At 36.9% G+C, this 23032-nt stretch overlaps 1 protein-coding gene across 4 annotated transcripts in view; it reads left to right on the forward strand.

Moving 5' to 3' along the window:
- GTDC1 (glycosyltransferase like domain containing 1) overlaps positions 1–23032 on the forward strand; it is a 281564-nt gene that overhangs the window by 17539 nt on the left and 240993 nt on the right. For all 4 annotated transcript variants that reach the window (XM_036421721.2, XM_045575368.1, XM_036421719.2 and 1 more), the window contains 2 exons: positions 18190–18254; positions 21349–21551. In XM_036421721.2, coding sequence (XP_036277614.1) covers positions 21373–21551 — 179 coding nt within the window. In that variant the 5' untranslated portion in view covers positions 18190–18254; positions 21349–21372. The remainder of the gene's footprint in view (positions 1–18189; positions 18255–21348; positions 21552–23032) is intronic.

Genomic DNA, 23032 nt, shown 5'->3' on the forward strand with positions numbered 1-23032 from the left:
GTATAGTTCTAAAAGCTTTCTGTACGCTGTCTGTTCAGTTTATTGTAAACTCAATCTTTAGTGCACCTAAAAAGATAGCCAGATAAAAATGGGCCTGAGGAAAAGGACTTCATAGCTTGTAAGGGCCCTAGAAATAGGTGTTGGGAAGGAGATAACTGCAGATGAAATTGAAGTTGAGATGATATAAACAAAGGAGCCTTGTCATTCTCTGAATATTCTTTTGAGTTCCTACAGATTAGTGTAGGTTGTCTTTGAATACTGGTTTTAAAATGAGGGCATTTATGTTATCTAACTATACTTATTATCCTTCTTTATCCCATTCTGTCAGTCCCATGGATAAGAGAATGTGGCATTTGTCTAGTTCATAGAGGAAGCCTCTGCCTATGAACCATGCCAAAGAATATACAAACCCCAGATTTTATGAATATGTAGGATTTTTTTTTAATGGTTACAGTGTGAATTTAGTGCTAGGACTTTCAATAATTTCACCCCTTTAGCCCCTACCCATACTCAAAGATTGTTGAAAATTTTCTAATTCTATCCCCCTTGTTCCCCCATTTATTATGGTTCTATAATTCTATTTTAGAAAAATAAGCAAAGAAATTGCTTATTCCACATGGTGATTCTCTTTAAGAACTGAGATTTGGACTTATTACTTCTCTCACTCCCCTTCTCTCCAAAGTAAGAGACTGTTAGGGTGAGCAGTAGACATTGCCCATTGCTTTTCTGGCACAAGAGATGTGAAGCTGAAATGCTACCAAATGAAAAATGGAAAAGAAAAAAAAGGAGAGCCGGTAAAGAACACGTTTCTTTACTCTGTCATTACCCTGAACCACTGAAAGTGCAACTGAGAGGAACTCAAATGTTATTGGAATGTGTAATTTTCCTCTGAATGGCCACAGTGAAATATATTTGAACAAAAAAGGCAGAAAAAGTAGATGTGGCGTAGGGAGTTGATGGTGATTGAAATTAATGAATCTTTTCAGCACTGTACTATAGAAACTATGCAAAGAATCCTAAACATTCAAAATATGTCCAACAGAAACTTACATAAAGAAAAATTAATACTTTAGGGAGTTTACTGGAGATAGGTGGGATATTGTAATAATTTATCTATAATAACGCTAGTGGTGGATTGGACACTATATATTTTTTTGCTATATATTTTTCAACTCTGAAAATTTTTCATAAGCAGAATTGCTAATTACAAGTTGGGGAAGTCTTTCTATTAAAAATATTGTTATCTTATGGTTCTTCCTTTATTATACAGCTGCTTTAAGCAGTGCTCACAAAACTGAAAACAACATTTATACTTTCAAATAAGCTGATTTCCTTCTTCCTTTCCTCATTCCATTCTGTTTTCTTACCCTTTTTTGCCCTATCTTAAGCTATTTATTTGTATGTTATATTACATATATGAATTACCTATGCCAATTTACGTAAAAAATGTTATTTTTTAGGTTTGGCTGATTGAAGGTTTCAGTTAGGAAAAGAAATAAAAATCTTGTAATGACTATGCAAGAAATGGGTTTCCACAGAGAAATTGGAACATGTTTATTGAAGTCATCTAGATGACTGAAAATTGTAGGATAATTGTGGACATGAAAATTCAAAATTGTTTTTATTTCTTCTGGCTAAAAAAGACTAAAGTGCAGCCTACATCAAAGGAGAAAGAGACATGGATAGTGTAACTCAAAGATCTCCTCTTCTTTGTAGCTTTCTTTTAATGGTAAAATTGCCTCTGGCTCCGAGTAGGAAATCTATTATGACTTAAATGAGTAAGGGTTTTATTGTTTCATGTCAGGAGAAACCGGAGGCAGTTAGTTTACAAGTAACTGATGCCTTCAGAGATCCAGGTAACAGCATCCTTCTCCACCATCCTTAGCATATAACTTTTGCTTCTTATTTCACAGATTACTTTTTTTTTTGTCCCTGTAGAAATTGTGTTTATATTGTAGCAGGAAAAAGGGAGTTGAGAAACCTTCCTTCATGGAGAGCTTTGTCTTTTTCTTTCTAAAGGGATGCCTGCTCAGTAGGCTTCCACCTACATCTCATTGTTCAAAGTGTGTCACATCACTTTCTCTAGAAGGAGATAAAAACCACTTTTACTTTCCAGCCTCTATTTTGGAGGAAGGCGAAGAGAAAGAGAATTGGAATGAGGGTTGAGTGAGCCACTCTAAAGGTATCTGCCATCCTTCCTCAATTATTTTGCATACGTAGATGCTTGGACCTTGGAACTTTATATAGTAACTTGCTCTTGGTTTCCTTTTGATGCCCAATGCATATGTTTTGGTATTACAATATTATGTTTCCACTAGAGGCCCGGTGCACGAATTTGTGCATGAGTGGGTCACTCTGGATGGCCTGCAAGGATTGGGCCGAAACCTGCAGTCCAATGCCATCTGCAGCTCCTACCTACTGCTCCCCCTCATCCCAGCCCCACTGTGCCACACCCAATCAGTCCCTATCTGGAGAGGCTTGCACTGCTACAGCAGCACTCACCAGCCATGAACCCTGCATCTGGGGAGTGGCCTGTGGAATCAGGCTCAAACTGGCTCTCTGACATCCCCTAAGGGGTCTTGATTTGCAAGAGGGCGCAGGCCAAACTGAGGGACCCCACTGGTGCACGATTGAGCTGGGGAAGGACCTCTGGAGTGTCCAGCCCATCTTGCTCAGTCCTGATGGGCCAGACCCTAGCATCAAGCTAACCTATAAGTTGAAGCATCTGCCCACTGGTGGTTGGTTCACATCATAGGAACTGGTCAACCAGTTGACTACCCCCTGGTAGTCAGTGCATGTCACAGCAACGTTTGAGCAACCTTAGCATATCATTAGCATATTATGCTTTGATTCGTTTTTCAGTTGTTCTGTTGCTCTGTCTATTTGCATATTACCCTTTTATTATATAGTATGTCTGAGGACAGAAACTGTATTTACATCATCATTGTATCTTTACACTTAGCAGAGTGCTTACATTTAGTCCTCAATAAATACTTGTTGAATGAGTGAATGGATAAATGAATATTAAGAAATACATTTGTTAATATTATTGGCATTTATACATGTAAAGGATACAATAATATTTTTAATTTGTGAGGGGCTATGGACTAAATTTTATAGACTTGTTTGTTATTGTCAAGGGGGTATCAATATAAAGATGTCAAAGTTGCTTTGAGTGGAAAATATTCAATTATAAAGGTTAAAGGAAAATCTTTAAAATGACTTAGTACCAATGCTTTTGTTAGAGTATGTTATTCCATGATTTAATAAAAATGTATTTCTTTTTAACTCTATGGGAAGACAATTGTTTAAACAAGGATATTGTAGTACTCACATATTAAGATTCTAGTTTTTTTTTAAAAAAATAAGCAATTTGAATTTATTCACAAGGTAAGCAGTCATTTGATAATTTATATTATTGATGTTGATTTATAAGAAGGAATTATTATGTCCTTGAAAGCCTCATGGGTAAGGGCACAATAAATCAGATTTTATCTTGGATGACATTTTGGGATTTGGGGTATATTATTATTTTTTTAATTCTAAGCATGGCAGTTTCGTATTTTTTATAAGTACCACGCTCTAACGGTTGCGCTACTGGAGCCCCTGGTTTCATATTTTTTAAAATACACATGCATATGGTTATGTACAAGAGAAAGCATCTCTGAAAGAAACCCTAAGAGTTCATCTTTATATCTGCCTGCTTTGCCCAAAACTGCTTTAAAATAAAGCAGCCTACCTCTTTTAAAATCTTCAGAAGAAATGGGTCAGAGTGTAACTTGGTAGTGAATTGGTGCCACTCAACTCTTCCAGTTTCTAACCTGAACTCCTTTTGTTGTATTTCCATGCTGTTTCTATAATTTTGACCCCAGAGGACAAAGCAAACAACTATCCACTATACCCCATACAACACCTCTATATGACACCATTTTAATAAATTCCTCCCTTTTCATTCATGATGGCAGAGTAGCTGGTACCTTAATTACTAAAACAACCTGTGCATGGATAGAACTTATCTCAGTGCAGGGAATGTATTCAATTATCTGGAACTCAAATTTTCTATCTGAGCAGTTTATAGTCAGTGAAAATAAAGGAAGCCCTTTTAACATTCAGAAGCAGTCGTGGGAGAGAGTTCCTGCATAATCTCAATTTAGGCAAGCTAAGTTTCCTACTTTGGACTCAGAGTCGGGTATCGACATTCCCTTTTGGCCCTTATGTCTATTCTTTTGATCATACTTTAGGAAGCAATAATTTATAGGCCAACACTTTGCACTTAAAAATATTGCATATAAAAATTCAGCCCTTTCTCTCTGTTTTCACCTTTGTGTTCTCAACGATCAGTGTAACATCTGGCACTTAGTAAATATTTGTTAAATGAACTGTCTTAGTATCCTTTGGAAATGCTTGCTGATAAAGGTAGCTTTAATCTTTGCCTTTCCTTATTCCTCTTTATTTATTTTTTTTTTTATGCTGCCCAGTAGCACTCAGAGTTTGCTTTTTGTTGTCTTTACCTTCTCATTGAACGATGTCTGCAGTGATTTAGACCTTAGGTGACTAGTACAGTGGTAATGCCTGGGAAATTAATTCACTTTTTGATGCTGCTATAATTTTCAATGCAGGAATACCTATTTTACCCTCTCCTTCCTAAGGTGAGGATTTACGGTAGCCCATTGATGAAAATTCAGAATGCCTGTTGCGTGCAAAGTACTTTGCTGGTTATGAATAGATAGAAACATGAATTGTGCACACACTTTGCTGCCACAGAACTGAAATCTGGTTGGGAAAATACACATATGCATTCTATCACTACTAGAGGGCCAGTGCACGGAATTCAGGTGACCTAGGTGTCCCTCAGCCCAGCCTGTGCCCTCTCCAATTTAAGACCCCTCAGGGGATGTCAGACATCGCTCTCACAATCTGGGACTGCTGGCTCATAACCACTCGCTTACTGGCCTTCCTGATTGCCCCTAACCATTTCTTCCTACCAGTTTGATTGCCCCCTAATCGTTCCTCTGCCAGCTTGATTGATGCCTAACTGCTCCCCTGCCAGTCCGATGACCCCCAACTACTCTCCCCTGCTGGCCAATGGCCCCTAAGTGCTCTCACCTGCTGGCTTGGTTACCTCCAATTGCCCTCCCCTGCTGGCCTGTTTGGCTCCAAATGCCCTCTCCTGCTGGCCATCTTGTGGTGGCCATCTTGTGATGATGTGGGGGGCGCCACCTTGGGACAACATGGGGCTGCAGCCATCTTGTGATGATACAAGGGTGTGAGGGCCACCTAGGCTTTTTTTAGTATAGATAGCATAGGTGGCATTGAGGCCGCTGCTCTAATTGAGGTATGTAGGAATAATTACTTCTGATTGTCAGAAGAAGGGTGATCATATGATATAAGTCTTCATGGGTGAGATGGAATTTGAATGGAATCTTGAAGTATATGCGGAAATGTGACAGGTGGTACAGATTAAAGGATTTCAGGGAGAACAAACAGCTCTAGCTGCTTAGAGGTGGGGATGCCTATGGACTGTTTGAAAAAATGGCAAGGAGTCTGTTGTGTGGAATAGGGATGTATCTGAGAGTGATGGGAACTGAGGCAAAAAAAGAACTTGGAACCAAATTCTAAGAGGTCTTGTTTCTTAAGTAATTCTCTCTTTCTCCTGAGGAAACAAACCTACTTTTGAGTAGAGGACCGACATGAAGATACTTGTAGGTTTTAGGGGGAAAATGGAAGACATGAAATGGCATTCAGGTTGAAGATGGTGAGGAAATATGGGACCAGTAGGGCTTGCCAGGAGAGCCTGGCACCAGAGGCTGGGTTTGGTCAGCTAAAAGCCTCGTGTCCTGCTGAATTGTTCAGAGTTGTGCAGCTGTGTCTTTTCTCCCAACGAAGGTCACGTTCCAGTGTTGAGCCTTCTTTCCACCTACATCGTTTTGGAAGACTTTGGGCCACCCTTCCTCCCCCACACCTGGGGAATAAAGTATGTGAGCCTGAATTCTGGAAGAAAGCAAAAAGAGAAGAGAGTTGACTGATTGCTGAGTGAGCCAAGAGTCTCCGCACATTTCTTCAGCTCCCCTTTGTAGTTGAAATTTTGGCTCTCTGTCCTTCCTGACTCCGGGCTCATCTCTCTGAAGTCGAACTCGCTATTGGTCGCTCTTTGAGACCCAGCTCAAATGTTTTATAACATTTATCACTCTATTGTAATTTTATCCAGGCCTGAGGCCAGAAACTATATGTGGGTCATCTTAATATCACAAAACACTCAGCATAATTTTTAGAATGTAATCATTCAATGGATGCTTGTTGAATAAAGTAAATTTGTTTATACTCAGCAGTTGCAATGACCTTCCTACTCTCTGCACATGCCAACTGTGTTCCATCTCTGGGTCTTGCTTTACCTCCTGCCTGGAAGGTTTAGATCTAGATCTGCATTGCTCCCTCCCTCGCTTCCTCTGGTTTTTGTGTAGAAGTCCTATCATCAGCTAGGTGTTCTCTGATAACCCTATCTAAAATACCCCCCTTCCCCAATCCTAGTTCTCAGCTACCTTTATTCTCTATTACCTCTGGTTATTGTTTTTTATAGCACCTGCCATCACCTGATGTTTAATTACTCAATGATTATCTTTTTAGTTCAATTAGAAAGACATTCCTGTGGTAACAGGAATGTTTGTTTTGTTGCCTGCTTTATCCACAAGCACTTGAAACAACCATGAGCACATAGTAGGCACAAGAAATATTTACTAAATGAATGGTCAAAATCAGACCAAAAAAGATAAAAAACATGCATCTGCGTGTTTGTTTATAGGTTTATGCAAGCGATGTCATTGTTATAACTTTTCTAACATTAATATCAAACTATATTGCTCTCAGAAAAATACAAACAAATTCTATTTTTTATAGATTGCACTGTGAAATCTAATTGTGGATTAGTGTTTGTTTTAAAAATATTTGAATGCCAAGCATATCCAGTAAGAAAACACTTTTATTATCCATGCCAGCTTAATTTTTAGGGCAGTGAAATGGAAGAGTGTCATTTCAGCAAGCAACTTATTTTCATTAGTGAGAATGGAATATTTTGAATATTCTAATTGATTTTTGAGGAATACTTTACAAGAAAAATAATGCTTATTTTCTATACAGTGTATATTTGCCTTTAAAACAGAAAGAAACTAGAAACAGGCTTGGAAAATAAATTTTCAGAAAGGTGGGAGCTGATAACTGACTTTTGCTCAACATTGGGAGGAGGGTCAGTCAGTAAAAATTGGTAAAAAAATTGGGATATGGAAAACTTTAAAGATCTGATTTTAAAAATCATTTTATACGGTATGAATATTTAAAGTTTTCAAAGAGATTATAGGCTGTTTATCATGAGCTTGAGCTTCTCTTTCATTGTATTTTATTGCAAATTCACTTGGATATTTCTCCAGAAATGTTAAGTCTGTGATCTGGCAGTAAAAAAGTTGGTTATCAAATCAATATTATTATATGGCTTTTAGTGTCATAAGAATTCCTTTTTGGAAACCCACAGAAACTCATTTTTTCTCACCATAAATTTTGTCACTTTCTCATAAGGTCAGAGTGCTAATGTTGGAAGTGATCTGCTCTGGGACAGAGTCAGCGAAGTGGTAATAAAGTTAAAAAATTCTACAGGGTGTTTTCCGAAGATTAGAGGGTTTTTTTTCATACCAACTTCACACAAATTTTAAAATACATCATATTATATATTGATAGGTGAATTGTTTAAAAATAGATGAAATGATAGGCTATTCTCTAATGTTTGCATTTACATAGTTCACATTTTCATGACTATTTTTGTGTTTTCTATATACTTTTAGTAATAGGTAGTTTTTTCTAGATTTGTAAGTTGAATTTTTCAGTGTAGGTGATTTTAAAAATGAAATGGTTATGTTAGAAAATGATACCAGGAATAATAGAGTTAGTTTTTATTACTTGAAAATGAAACATGGTTTTTAAATGGTAAAAAGTATTAGAATCTGGAGGTTCCATTTAAGAAATATTTCATTACAAAGCCTGAGTTGCCACTGGGTTAATATTTATTGAGTATTCACCTATTGCATGTATATAAATATAGGGAAAATCTGAGTGGCTATAAGAGGAGGCAGTTTTTTAAAAATTGCAAGACTGTGTTTCTATTAGTTGAATATCCAATCAGTCCTTTGCTTTCTTTCCTTTATTTATTTATTTTTTTTAACACGTGTAACACATATGGATGATTGTGCAATAACATTTTCCTGATTTCTTAATACAGACACTTAAGAAATCAAGTGTGAAACTGGAAGTTCTATTCAATTTTATTCACTTTAATTAAATATTTTTTCTTATTTCAAGAGCCATACCTAATTATTAAAGGGACAAATTACCCTTGACATTTTACTTGAACTTTAAAACTTTTACTTTGCACTAGGTTTTCCCATGTTCCTATTCAAAACTATAAGTACCAGAATAGTATTTTAGATTCTAAAACACTTGGTCAAAGTACAACTCCAGATTTCTTATCTATAATAACAAAAATGTAATATGCTAATTAGACCGGATGTACAACCTTCTGGATGAAGCCAAGGCTGCTAGGGAAGCCTGGTCTCCAGTGTCAGAGGGAAGCCCGGTCCCCGACCCCCCAGTGCCAGCAGCTGGGGGAAAGAAGGCCTACTCTTGCATGATTTTTGTGCATCGGGCCTCTGGTACATGGATAAAGATCTCGATCTATTTATAATTATTTAATAATTCAAGTACATTTTAAAATTAATTGAGTATTTTATTTTATGTTTTTACAAAATTGCTTACGAAACCAAATTATTATGTTTGTAAGTAGCTATAGTTTCACTAGTTTAACCCTTGTTGATTAGCTTTTTAATAAGTTTCTTGATAGCAATAGCAGTTAGAATAATTTGAGAACTGTTTGCAAACTCCTGGAGGGGAATAAGCCTTCAATAATTGGCTTGTTTCAAACAATTTGGCCTCCTTCCCTAAAGTTAAGAAAAATTTATGGTTTCTTTTAATTGCAAGTTGAGACTTATCATTCAATGAAGATAACATGAAGAATAAAATGAAGCACAAAGAGAAAAACAAAATCACTCTTAATTCTACCATCAAAGATATGTGTACCTGTGAGCATGTACAATCTCACCTTTATTCACTTCATCATGTTTATATATATATATATATTCATCTCATGCATTCATGCAATATGAAACATTTCCCATGCCAATCAATATTCTTCACTATGATTTTTTATCATAGTCATTTAATCACAAGGGATCCTTTTTTGTTGGATATTTTGATTTTCAGATATAGGCAAATATTTCAATAAAGATTCTTGACAATTTCCAGAGTTAATTATCAGAAGTGGTGTTGTTGCATCAAAAGACATGCACAGTTTTCAAGCTTTAGTGGAATAGAGAGCAGCCTTCAGGCTGTGTTTTCAGAATTTGAAAAGGGTCCTTTTAATTCACACACTATTCTCATCTACAGATGGCTGAAATTTTACCACCTGTTGCTCCTGGGAGAGGTAACTCATTACAACGAGCAGACATCTACTCTGAACAACGTGAAGGAATTTATTTTAAATGTAGTTCTTGCAAATAAAGTTTCATAACCACATGGGGCAAGAGACATGAGGTAGCATTGAACAAGTGGAATGATAATGGGAAGCAACGTATTCCTTTACAATACTACCACCGTCAATTGAACAGCTATTATATAAAATTCTGTATATTATGTGCCTAGTTTTGGGAGTTTAAGTTTTTATTTTTCTGTACAAGGATTCAGGCTATTTGTTAACTGTAAATGCTAATTAACCCAGTTGAGAGACTTATGGTCCCAAACATGGTACATATATTCTGGATACCGATGCAAGAGGGAACTAATTAACTCCTGAGCAACCTTACTCTGCTTGAACACTGTTTGCCAAGTATGAAATTACTTCTTTAAGATATGAGGAGGATGCAAAGTGTGATTTTGGGTAGTTTGTAATGAATATCCTTTACTGTAGGGTCTCTGCTTCATTAGACAAAATATTTATATCATTGGAATGTCTCCTTGAAAAACAGGTTGATAAAGAGATAACCATGACAGACAAGGCCACTAAATAGATAAAAGTCGCGGTGCTTGCTCCAATCAGGAAACTCTGAGCTACCGCTCTTTATCTTTTATCCAGGGGAAGTGTGTGTCAGATGATAGGGGCAAGCCTGTCTTCCTCTGCAGAAATGAGAATATTAGACCTTCCAGAAACTACTGTGTTGTTTTTGGATGCCTTTTCTTTACTCAACAGTCTTCATCTCAGATGTCTACAGGATTTTAAAATTCCAGTCTATTATTATCAGACTGACTCTTTTCCTTATAATAGTGGGTAGCTAATAATACGCCCCTTGTGATATTTAAAAATAGTGATACAGCTCTCGTTACCACATCTGTTAGCCCCCGATTTACTTAGCACTCATCTAAACTGGGCTTCTAGGCTTTTTAAATTTTATCACTTATAATTTCTAGACTCTATCAAGTTTTTCTAGTGTCAGCTTATTAAACCATAAGTAAATGCCTTAAGACCATTGACAGATCAGCATTCTTGAAAAAGGTATTGCAATTAGGAAAAGAGCTGCTGCAATAAATAAATAAAAGAAAATATACTTTAATCCTACTTCTAGTAAATTACTATGCTCATTGTAACTTTGGAGATGAGAGAAGTCTCACTAAATATTTTAATTGATATACATCTTTAAAACATGGTTTATATTGATTTGGATCTTAAACAACAGATTCTAATATTGCCTTCATCTCTTGCTCCCTAATACTGTTTAAAAGTTCTGTAACTGCAAGGTGACTTTCATTTATATAAAATGAATTATTAAAAACACTAAAGGTATCTAACCTTGGCACTAGGGATATCTGTTTTTAGGCCTTTAGTCCTATATGGAAATTTCTCTCTTCTCCCAGTGTTTACTGATATTCTTTTGCTTCCTTGAACTGATAGGATTTTGCATTTCTTTTAAGTGGATTTCCCCTTACTGATAAATAGATTGAGTTGTGAGATTGCGTCCTTTTCATTCTTCACTGGAAGTGAATAAATCCAGAACTTTATACTTGGTGACATTTATTTCAACTCATCAAGGGAATGCCACCCATGTGTGCTTGGGTTGCTGTACTTCAAATAGGACATTGAGAATGTTTGTGTGTTAGAGTAATCATGCTATTTCTGTTTCAAAATTAACAGAAAATGCGCTATGTGCCTCCCACTGGGAGAGGGAAACTTCTGCACAATTTTTTATTTAGTTAATATGGATTCAGTTCTTAAAAGATGTTAGTCTCCACTAGTGCCAGTATATTTAAGAAATTAGTTGTTTTATTTTCAACGTATTTGGTGTGTATAGTTATGATTTCCTTGCACAAATCAAGTCTGAGTTAAATTTTGACAAAAAGGCCCATGCAGGGTAGTAAGATAATGCTTCTGTCCAATAAAAAATGCCTGTCTAATAATTGAACCAGTTAATTTCTTTTAGGTTATAGACTGGACTGTCCTTGGGTGAAATATTATTATAGAGAACAGCAGTCAGAGAAGACAGCTGCCTATGGCATGAAGCATGGCTTCTGTATCCCACAGCAATGCTGTCAGTGGCACGGTTTTCCTTAGGATGAGTTATGGCTTTCAGATACAATAAGATGCCACCTGTTACATTTAGATGATGATAAAATGACTAAGTAGTAATTAATAGTAGTAAGAGGTGATTGTTTGTGGTTGATAATAATAGAGATCTTGGATGAATTAGGAAGAAATTGTCAATGCCATTGCTAAAGGGTTTTATGGTTTATTGTCTCAGTTCACATTTGTTGAACACTTTCTGTTTGCTAAGTGTTGGGGATGTAGTGGTAAGCAAGCAGACCTGGTCCCTCACCTCCTGGAACGGAACACCCAGTGGAGGATGCAGATGTTGTGTAATCACTCATATAAACATAGCCAACAAGTGGTAAGTACAAAGAAGTACTACAGACTGTTACATCAGGTGGACTTGGGCTTTATTTGATGGTGACTGTAGTAAATTACGATACATACGTAATGTAGTTATATAGGTGACCTTATATCCCAGAGCAAACCCTTCTTGTCATGTGAACCTTGGATATTGGCTTTCTTCCATGCTAGTCCTCAAGGCCTATTATCCTGTCAAAAAGAGGTCAGGTTAGAGCTGGGGAAATATGAAGGATAAGGATTGTGAAGTCAGGAGAGGATGATTATGCTGGATTCTGGAAGGAATCATAAGAGATTAGGACAAAAGTTTGAGTTTTTCCACCCTCACCACATGGTGTTCAGTTTTGTGTGACATATACCACTGATGTCCTGGGTTTATAAACTGTTGGGAGGTATTATTAAATACTAGAGGCCCAGTGCACGGAATTTATTCTGGCTGCCAGGACCTCCCTTCCCTCAGCTGCCTGCCACTGTTGCCACTGGCCGGGGCAGGGCCAGCTGGAAGAAGAGCTGCAGGAGGTTGACTTGCAGGCACTATCCCCCATCAAACTCCCAGTCGAGGGGACGATTTGCATATTAGGCTTTATTTTATAGGATAATATGTAATACATGTATTTATCATCTTATAGTTACATTCATATTCCACATATTTATAAATATGTGTTGCAATAGATATCATTTATGTATTCATAATTTTTAAACATTGATATTCACTCTCAAAACTTCAAAGACTAGAAAATGGAGATGGCTTTTTACTTCTGTCCTGCAGTGAAGAGTAATGGGAAGACACAGGAATATGGGGTCAGAAGACCCTCGCTCTCACTCCACTTCTTCCTCTGTTACAGAAAAGTGGGTGGACAGCAGTGGCAGCAGTGTTCCCCATACCTGTGATTCTGTGACACACTCTGATCTCTCCTTGGGATCCCTGTCCCAATGTGTCCTGTCACTGAGTTTTCTCCTACTGAGCTGATTTACAGCCCCTTTCACGAAGGCGGGAGCGTTGGAGAAATGCCATTTCAAGAAAGCAAATACGTTTTTCATCTTGTCAAACTTTTATAAAATGAATAAGTGTTGGCAGAAAGTATTTAAAACTGTCTTTGTCTTCCCCGTTAAATAACAACCTAATTACTAAATGTGGAATAGGACCTCCAGACTGATGGTGAGGGAATTAGCTTCTCATCCTACTTCCACTTCTAGTATTAAACTACGGCAACGGTAGATCAAACAGATTAAAAAAACTGCAGGTGATTTTCAGAATTCACGGATCTTATATATTCTCCTAGGCCATCAAACTAGCTTTGGCCTGGACTTGAATTGCTCATAGTGTTTCTCTTAATTGCTTTATCATTGTTGCTTCTGTTATGTTAGTAGGTTAAGATAAACACACATCTACATTAAGCATTATTTCCAATAAATCCTGATTTCTGTGAACAATAAGAAAAAAATCATTATTTGAAAGAGAATATAATAAAATGTGTTCAGATATGCTGATGGCTTGCTTTAGTTTTGTCTTCAGGAACAATGGGAAATCATTAGAAGCAAATGTAGTGCTAGCTGACACTTGGTTTCTTGGGACCTGCGCTAAGTGAAAGCAATGCCACTTTAAAAGCTGAATCAACTTCCCATTCCCCCCTAATGTTCCCTTCAGCTCTACAAAAACAGATTATGGGCTAGCCCCCAGAAAATATGTATTCATAATGGTCATGGTCCCCATTCTTCAGATATTTGCAGTCTCTTGGGAAAGCAAGACATGGAAATAGAGTGAAGCAAGTATAATACTACCTTACAAAGTAGAAAGGAAGTCATGCTAAGAGAAGCTCAGGGTAAGTTCATAGAATTGATAATTCATGAGCAGAAATTTTAAGAAAAGTTCATTAAGTGAACACGAAGAAAAAAGATTGATTGAAAAGAGATAAAGGTGTGAAGTCATAGAAGTATAACATAGCATGGCTGGGCTCAGTGGTTGAGCATCAACCTATGAACCAGGAAGTCACAGTTTGATTCCTGATCTGGGCACATGTTCTAGTTGCGGGCTCACTCCCCAGTGTGGGGCGTGCAGGAATCAGCCAATCAGTGATTCCCTCTCATTATTGATCTTTCTTCCTTCTTCTCTGAAATCAATAAAAATAGATTTTTTTTAAAAAGTGTGACTTAGCTACATGAGTGTGAGTACTTGCTGTTGCTATGGTGCCAAGTCTGCAGAAGTGAGGGAAGAGGAATTGAAGGGGGAGGGGGAAAGACGTGAGGGTGTGTGTAGAGAACGGAAGGAAGGGGCCGGAAAAAGAAGGTTGTAACTGTACTGTGTAGGGCCTTGGGTTTTATCTTTAGATGATGGAGAGACATTGAAGATGTTTGAGCATGTAATTTTTTAATCAGATTTGCATTTTGGAAGATTATTTGTGGCTGGCTTCTGGAGAATGGTGTGACAGGAACCAGATTGTGTGGTATCATGGAGATACAGTTAAAAGGGTAATCTTATTAGGGTCAATTGAGTGATTAGGTGATTTCCTGGTGTATAACTTTCTATCAATTTATATTTTAGGTATAGTGCCATGTTTTAAAATGCCAGCAGATTGAGAATATTTTTAGTATTCAGTAGAAATAATTCATTGCTACTTTTATAGTTTGAAGTTCTTCATGAAATTAATAGCAATGAAAACTTGAAAGAAAGTTAGCATTTTATTTGTCCCTGAAATTAAACCAGCAAACTTTTCACAAAAATGTTTGTAGTTATAAATTTTGCTATACAACCTGGAATGTAACTGTATAAAAATGTAAGGTAATAAATTGTAACATATACACATGTAGTTATTTGTGGAAATTATGCATATTTGAAAACAAGTGAATGATGTCATAGTTCAGGCATATCAAATTATTTGTTGATTTTACATTTGTTGCTGACAGTCATAACCAAGACTGGATCAATTAAATTCATTGAAGAAGTTATATATATATATATATATATATATATATATATATATATATATATATATGAAGCAGAAAGTTAAATTCCAATATGAGAAGAATGAAAATATTTGATAGGAAAATTTAAATAGCCATATATGTATATTAGACTGTAAATTTGAAAAGAGCATGTGTTCAAATATCATTGCAAATCATATAGTTGGAAAAGTACATTTTAAAATGGTTTTAAGTTATGTCACAAAGAATATAGCTTATAAGTCTTCTTACCAAATCTTTGCATAAATCCTCAGTTCTTTTAGTTATGTCAACAGTAAACAAAATTCAGTTGAAAAAATTAGAACATCCATAGCATTATGTGTGTGTGTGGGGGGGGGTGGTGGGGTGGGGGGGGATAAATTATTAGAGGGCAACATCTTTTTCTTTATAAACTCAATATTTTTAAAAAAAATATTGCTATTTAAGTACATATAATATACAAGATATGATGAATGTTAGGTTGTATGTCCTATAATCAGTTAATGAAATAATGATTAGTTTCCCTGATGCATTTTCTTCAATTCAAACTAGTGTTCAGGAATCTTGACTCATTCCTTACTATTAGCTAAACTTTCTCCAATTATGTAGCTAGAATATTATCAGTGCCTATAGTTTTAGGATTGAAACGTTATTACTCTGCATTTCATGCCAGATTATATTTCAGTTTTCAGAGGTCACATCGAGGTTTCAGGAGCTAGCATGAATTTGCTGTGCCTGATTTTTAAAAGTTAAAAAACCCCAAACCATTTCATAGACATCCGTCTCCCATAACGATGATGAATGTAGTAAAATACTTTAAGGAAACTTTTATTTATTTTTTTAGCAAAATGTATTTTTACTGCATATTTGCCTTTCGTAGATTCTGTAGGGGAATCAATGGTGACATTTTTCAAAGCAGAAATCTTTTCATGCTTATTTTTTGCTATTTAATGAGGTTTCAGGTACATTTGAACAACCGGGGTTTCCCTGATGAATCATTAAAGTAAGTGAGTGGGCTGAAAGGTAACACTAACTTTTCTCAGTACTGCCCTAATTTATCCTGCTGGGTTATTAGTTGCTTTTTAGAGAGAAGGTGCATGTGTTGGAGTGGGTGTGTGGGTGGAGGTGCAGAAGGGAAGGGGTCAGTCAGAAAATACCAGGTGACCTATTGGGAAATGATGACCTATTGGGAAATCCTACCCAACTTTACTTTCCCCAACTTAAAGCAGTTTGCTCTGCCAAGCTTACTTTTCCAAATATTGCTTATAGGCAAATAGAAAATAAAGTTTCAGTAATTGGTGCAAGGGTAAGGTATCAAGCCATATGCACATTAACCTGTGGAATCGATTTCTCATGTGTGTGGGATTAAAACCGTTAAAACCATCGTCACTGAAACTATACCTTCCTACAACTAATAGCAGTAAGGTGTCTGTGGAATGTATTAATACAACAATTTCTCTGATTTAAAATTTTTACTTGGTATTTGGTTGGAAAATTATTTAAATATTATAGGTAACCAAATTGACATCATGAATGTAGGTTTCTAATAAGATGTAAGATTACTTTTAGAAAGTCCACATGATGTATTTCTACTTAGCACGTCTTTTCCAATACATCAGTGACATACTGCGATTTTCCTCTATCTATAGTGTAAAAAAAAAAATATATATATTCAACTACCACAGCAGTGGTTAGTGCTAGAGTAGGTAGACAAAAATGTAGTTCACCTTAAAAATATTCATGGCTCAGGGAATAAAGAAATTGGGTCAAACTGGAAATAAATGCAGGTAAAATGACAAGAAGTTTTAATAACAATTTAAAAATATTCACAGCATTGGTTTCAGGCTACTTTTGTTCTCAGTGATCTAATCAATGCATTATTAATGTTTAACTGAAATGACTGGTGGCACGTTTTTATTTTGGTCAAAATGTTTCCATGAAATACTCTTGTGATTTCTCCCTTTCCATCCCATTTTAATTGTAAATACAAATTGTAAATACAATTTTTTTTTGGAAAAGTAGATAATTAGATCATTTTGACCTCTCGTGATCTTAAGTAGAATTTGAAGTTGTTTAAATTGTCTATGTCATAACTATCATTTTTACTCATTTTATATTGCCAATTTAATGTTTAGCATTTAACCAGGTATCATTAAATCATAGATAAATAATGAATTAAACTCCCATAAAACTTTAATGGTATAGTAGAGTCTCATTCATTGGTGTCACTGGGAAATAAAATATGCTGGGAAAAAAATGAGTTTTTTTTTTTTTTTTTTTTTTTTAAAGCTGAAGTTTACTTGTTTAAGCCGAAAAACTTAAAAGTTGATAATTTTTAAAAAAAAAATTATCTTATTGAGAGTATTACAGATGTCCCTCATTTTTTCCCCTTTGTTCCCTTCAACCGAGCTCTCACCCCCGACCCCCACCAAAAAAAAAAAAAAAGTTGATAAAATTTATCCAAAATATTGTTTATACTATTTTAAGGAAAGCAGTATATAAATAGCAAAAATGTATTGGTTGTTTACTCTTTTCTTAATGTCATAGAATTTCACCATTGCAGTGTCATGAGGAACGGACTTGGGCTTTCTGATTGGTATTTTTTTCTTCAATGAAGAAGTGTTTTTTTGTTTGTTTTGTTTTGTGTGTGTATGCATGTGCCATTTCTTTTTTTAAAAACACCACACCCAACTTCTGATAGATTTATACAGTTTAAATGTTTTAAGGTTTAATATCTGTGATTGTACCTGTACAAATACTTTAATAGATTCAGTCACCCAGGCACCCATGTAAGACCTTTGCCTGTATGTCTATTCACCCGCCATCTTTTAAACACGTGGTCACTGCCACGAAGGAGCCCTACTTGTTTTGGAGTAAGAACCTTCAGAGTTGGGGCCCTGCTCCTGCCACTCCGGAGGACTCACTCCCCTGTACCCCTTCCTGATGTGCACAACTGGCTGTGTTCACCTGACCTGCTTGTGAGCATCTGTGGTGTCAGGAGGACCAATGCAGTTCTCTGGGAGTATTGCTACTATGGGTGAATCATATACTCCCTTTATCTTTTAACAAATTCTAGCATAACATCAAAAATCCTTTTTAACAAAGTGTATTTTTAACCTCATGTTTATGTGTCTCAAGCAATGTTTTCTAAAACAAAACTAAGCACAGTGCATTTGAACTGTTCTCTAATGTGCTGTAATGACATTTGGTTTAAATCTTATATTTAAACTCGGCTTCCCTCTTTTGCTGGTACCTAATGGGTATCATCTTTCCTGCAGGTTGTGCTTTAAGAAGACCGCAGGGAAGAACACATTCTCTTCTTGCCACAGAAGTTGCAGTAGAAGTAAGTGGGGGAGCTGCCAGGATATGTCTGTCTCCACAAAACAAGCAGAACAAATTTCCATGAATCAAAGCCACTAAGTATAGTTTTCAGAGATGGTAGGACATAGTTACTCTCCTTAGAAAAATACCCCAAATGCAGGCACACCCATTGGCCGCTAGCAACATGCTCCAGTAAACGCTGGTTCAAACCTGTACATTTCACTCTTCTCACTGAGCTATTAAAGGGGTGGAAATCTTCTATAGCTATAATCTTTTCTTTCCCCTTTTCTATTTTTCAACCTCCCACATGCTCGGCGTTCAGTTCTGCGTACTGATTGTCTTGAATCTACAGCAGCACCTACACAGACTGCCTCCACAGTTTTGCAGATAACTGATGATTCAGACCCATAAGAAACATCTGTAACTATATGGCATAATACGTGCTCTAGATTAATCATGGAAAAGGGTAGAGTAATGAAGAATCAGAAAGCTTTCCTCCCTGATAGTATCAATGTTGCTTTGTTTGAGGTTATATGAGTGGAATATTCTTTAAAGTGGTTTATATCCCATCCCGTCACGTGAGGAAATATCTCAGGCCACGTTTACAAGCATCTTTTAGAGACCTTTTAAGATTAGACAATACATATACACCTTAGCATGATTAGGTCAGAGGAAATAAAGCAAGATAGTAGATATCTTGATGTGATCTAGTAAGCCAATTAATGTTAAGCTGCTTTTATTCTGTCGTTCTTGAAACCTTTGATATCATTCTCAGAAATGCCTTTTATTGCTCTCTCTAGTTTCTTTCTAGAAGCTTCTATCATTTGAAGGATTAATGGCTACCATTTTGTTAAACTTGGAGTGTGATTAGAGTGGAAGTCTCTCGCCAGCTGGCTTGAAAAAAATTGAACTTCTGCATAGCTCAGCCTCTGAGCTTCCTTCTTAGCCACAAAACCAGTGAGGCTTTTAAAATCTTATTTGAAATGCAAGCTGCTGATGAGGAATGGGTAACACCCACTGTTTACCAGTTGCATGTGTGTATCTATCTTTCTAACCTGTCCTGGGTGGATAGGAGGTTGTGATTAAAAATTACTGATTTTAAATGCTGGAAGACTTGAAAATATTCTTTCTCCTCCAGTAAGGTGATTTATAATCATAATGGGAAGAGCAAAATACCTTATTACTGATCATAAGCTACTGTGCACAATTTTATCTTCACACCTCTGTGGTTAGTACTGCTTGTCCCCATTTTAGAGAAGGTGTGACTGAGGCCTACAAATTTAGGTAATTTGTCCAAGGTCATACAGCTGGGAAGTGATGGAGCTGAGCTTCAAATATTTATCTCCCTGACTCCAGGGTTTATGCTTTTTCCATCCAAGGAACACTGTTTCTTATTTTGCCGATAATTATATGTTTGTATACTTGCCCTCCAAAATGCTCATAGGGAGATTCAGAGATCAAGAAAAAAGCTTTTATTCACTTCTGGCACTTCTTTGAGAACCATTTGAGACTTTTTGCTTTGGAATGCCATTTAATGGGCATGGCTTTGTCTGAGCAAAGTGAAGTACAGTTTTATCAGTGAAGAGCATCCCTGCATTGTTGAGACTAATTTCATGGAACAACATTATTAAGAAAAGGAATATGCCATTTTATAAGTGGTGTTTTCTTTAGTCATAAAGGGGAATTCAAACCTATGGAATATTTTTTATTTTTTTTAAAAATGTTTTTATTGATTTTTTAGAAAGAGGAAGGGAGGCCGGGACCAGTTTGGCTCAATGCATAGAGCGTCTGCTTGGGGACTGAAGGGCCCTGGGTTTGATTCTGGTCAAGGGCATGTATCTTGGTTGCGGGCATATCCCCAGTAGGGGGTGTGCAAGAGGCAGCTGATCGATGACTCTCTCTCATTGATGTTTCTAACTCTCTATCTCTCTCCCTTCCTCTCTGTACAAAAATAAATAAAATATATTTAAAAAAAAAAAAAAAGAAAGAGGAAGGGAGAGGGACATAGAGAGCAAAACATCAATTGGCTGACTCCTGCATGCCCCCTAGTGGGGAGTGAGTCCCCAACCTGGACATGTGCCTTGATCAGGAATCAAACCATGACCTCCTGGTTCATAGGTGGATGGTCAACCCCTGAGCCACGCTGGTCAGGGTGGTATATTTTTTAAAGCAATATTTTTCTTCCTTACTTCCAATAGGAAATAGTATATACATTGAATTGTTTATAAAAGTTTTTATATTCTTACATATATTTTTATTTCACTAGCACATTAACAAAAATGATACTGTTCAAATAAAAATTTCTTGCTAACCAGTTCTCTGTGATGAAAAATTTACCATGTTTTTAATGATAACATCATCCCTCAGATTTGTTGTTTAAGAAAAGGCTCTAGAAACCTTGTTGATTCACTGGCATATAGCTTTACTGAATTTCTTTGGTCTTTCTTTGGGAGTGGGCTATATATAATTGTTAGGAAGTCAACATATGTTCACTGTCCCAAGAAATTGTATCGTAAAATTTGTAACACTAGAGAATTGAGATTTAAATGTGAATGTGCTTTCTAATAAATATGGGTTCATTGGAGGTAGTGATAGTTGGTGAATTTAAAAATGGATTAATATGAGAATTACAGAATCAGAGAATATCTGAACTGGGAAGGGCCTGGCCCATGAAGGGCTTTTGGAGAAGTAGTCCAAAACTCAATACAACTCTAGGCCAAGCCAGTCTGGAGTTTACTGAGTCAGATCAAAGACGTTTAAATTAGGAAGTGAGTGGCCACAGAAGGAGAGGGGCTTATACTTCCTATGGTAGGAGGAAAACGGAGTCCTTGTGGAAGTAATCTTAGGGCATGAAGAAAACACATCAAAAACAAGAAAACATCCTTCATGTCCTCTTACTGACATGAATGATGCAATAATATTGATTCCAAAAATACAAACCTGAAGTGTTATATGTTTTGTTAAATAGTGGGACACACCTATTTTTTATAAAATAATGCATCTATAAATTATTTGTACTTGCTTACTGGGTATAATATCTTAAGTTGTTTTTATTTAAAAAATCTTTCTACACATACACATATATTTGAAAGATGTTTTTTTTGCTTATTATCTAGAATCTGAGGCGGGTTGAAGGGCCAATGAGTATTCTTCTCATTGAGGCATTCTATGGAGGGTCCCATAAACAGCTGGTGGACCTGCTCCAGGAAGAATTGGAAGACTGCATCCTTTACACTCTTCCTGCAAAGAAGTGGCATTGGAGAGCGCGGACGTCGGCTTTGTACTTCTCTCAGACTATCCCCACCAGTGAGCATTACAGGTAATGAGCCTACAGGCTGCATCTCCAGTCTTTTTTAAATGCCCCTGTGTAAGGATGGTGCTTCTCTATTGGAGTCCCTGAGATGTTGTCCAGCTGGAACTGGTTAGTATGACAACAGTACAGACAGCAGAGAGCAGGGGAGCACTCTGCACTCTCAGGACCCCTCGTCCATGGGAAAGTGTCCACATTTAGAACCTACACGCCTCTTCTTATTTGTCTTGTGATTGTCTCACATGCACGAATGAGGGTATGGGTGACACTTTTGGGCCTCAGAGAGTTGGTCTTGGGCTCTGTTTTATTTTTTTGACTCCATAACCTCCACTGCCTGTTTTAGTAAGTATGCTGTTTTAGTTTAGTTTATTGTGTCTGCTCTATGCTAGGAGCTAAGGTTTCAAAGATGAATATGACCAAAGTCTATGCCCTTACAGGGTTGAAGTTCTATTGAGATAGAGATAGATATTTGCATGAAGTGAAAGTATGGAAAATGGAGAAGTTGGTGTTAACTGTGACAAACTAGAGGTGGCTTTTAATAGTTGGGAGCCTTTGCTTACTCTTGAAGGATGAGTGGATCTGGGGACACAGACCTCACTAATGGATTCTGCTTTGTGGGAACTAGGGGCATCAATTAGAGAGTCTAAACTTTAGACTCTAAAGGGTGGATAAAAATGCTCTGGTACACTTACACAATGGAATGCTACTCTGCCATAAAAAGAAAGAAAGTTTACCCTTGCCACAGCATGGATGGATCTGGAAAACAATATACTGAGTGAAATAAGCCAGTCAGAGAAAGATAAGTACCATATAATTTCACTCATATGTGGAATCTAATGAACAAACTGAACTACTAAGCAAAATAGAGACAGACTCACAGAGAGCAGGCAGACAGCACTGGTGGTGGTGGTGATGGTATGCTGGGGAGTGGAAGGATTGAGCAAAAAGGAAAAAGAGAGACAACTCATGGACATGGACAACAATGTAGTGATTGCAGTGGGGGAAAGAGAGGTAGAGGTGTAAGACGGTATAGAGGGGATAAATGGTGATGGAAACAAATAAATACATTTAAAATAAAAGAAAGTCTTATGGGACACATTGGAAAGATGGACGAGAAATACTGATTATAGTGGTGTGAGAAATAAGTAGAATGGAATTCCCTTGAACATGTCTACCTCTTTATTCTGTTTGCATGCACTGCCAAGAATCTCTTGGTTGTTAAGTAGTGAAGATTATTCTGCTATGGGTTACATATCTGATGTTCCTGCCACCCCAGACAGGACAGCCTGGGTTTAGCAGGAGCCAGGCTGATAATGAATGGCGTTAGCAGACAGGTTGTTAGAGAAAGGGCACGATGCTGGCTGCAGTGCGCACCATGGCCTGTGTAGCCGTACCCATCTGCTGTGCGTGAGGTGGAGCAGTCACAGAGACACAGGAGCCTGGAATTCAAATGTAGGTTGCTGCTCTTAGTAGTGATTTGAGGAGTTCAG

The sequence above is a fragment of the Pipistrellus kuhlii genome, unplaced genomic scaffold, assembly GCF_014108245.1.
Source record: "Pipistrellus kuhlii isolate mPipKuh1 unplaced genomic scaffold, mPipKuh1.p scaffold_m20_p_7, whole genome shotgun sequence".
NCBI lineage: Eukaryota > Metazoa > Chordata > Mammalia > Chiroptera > Vespertilionidae > Pipistrellus > Pipistrellus kuhlii.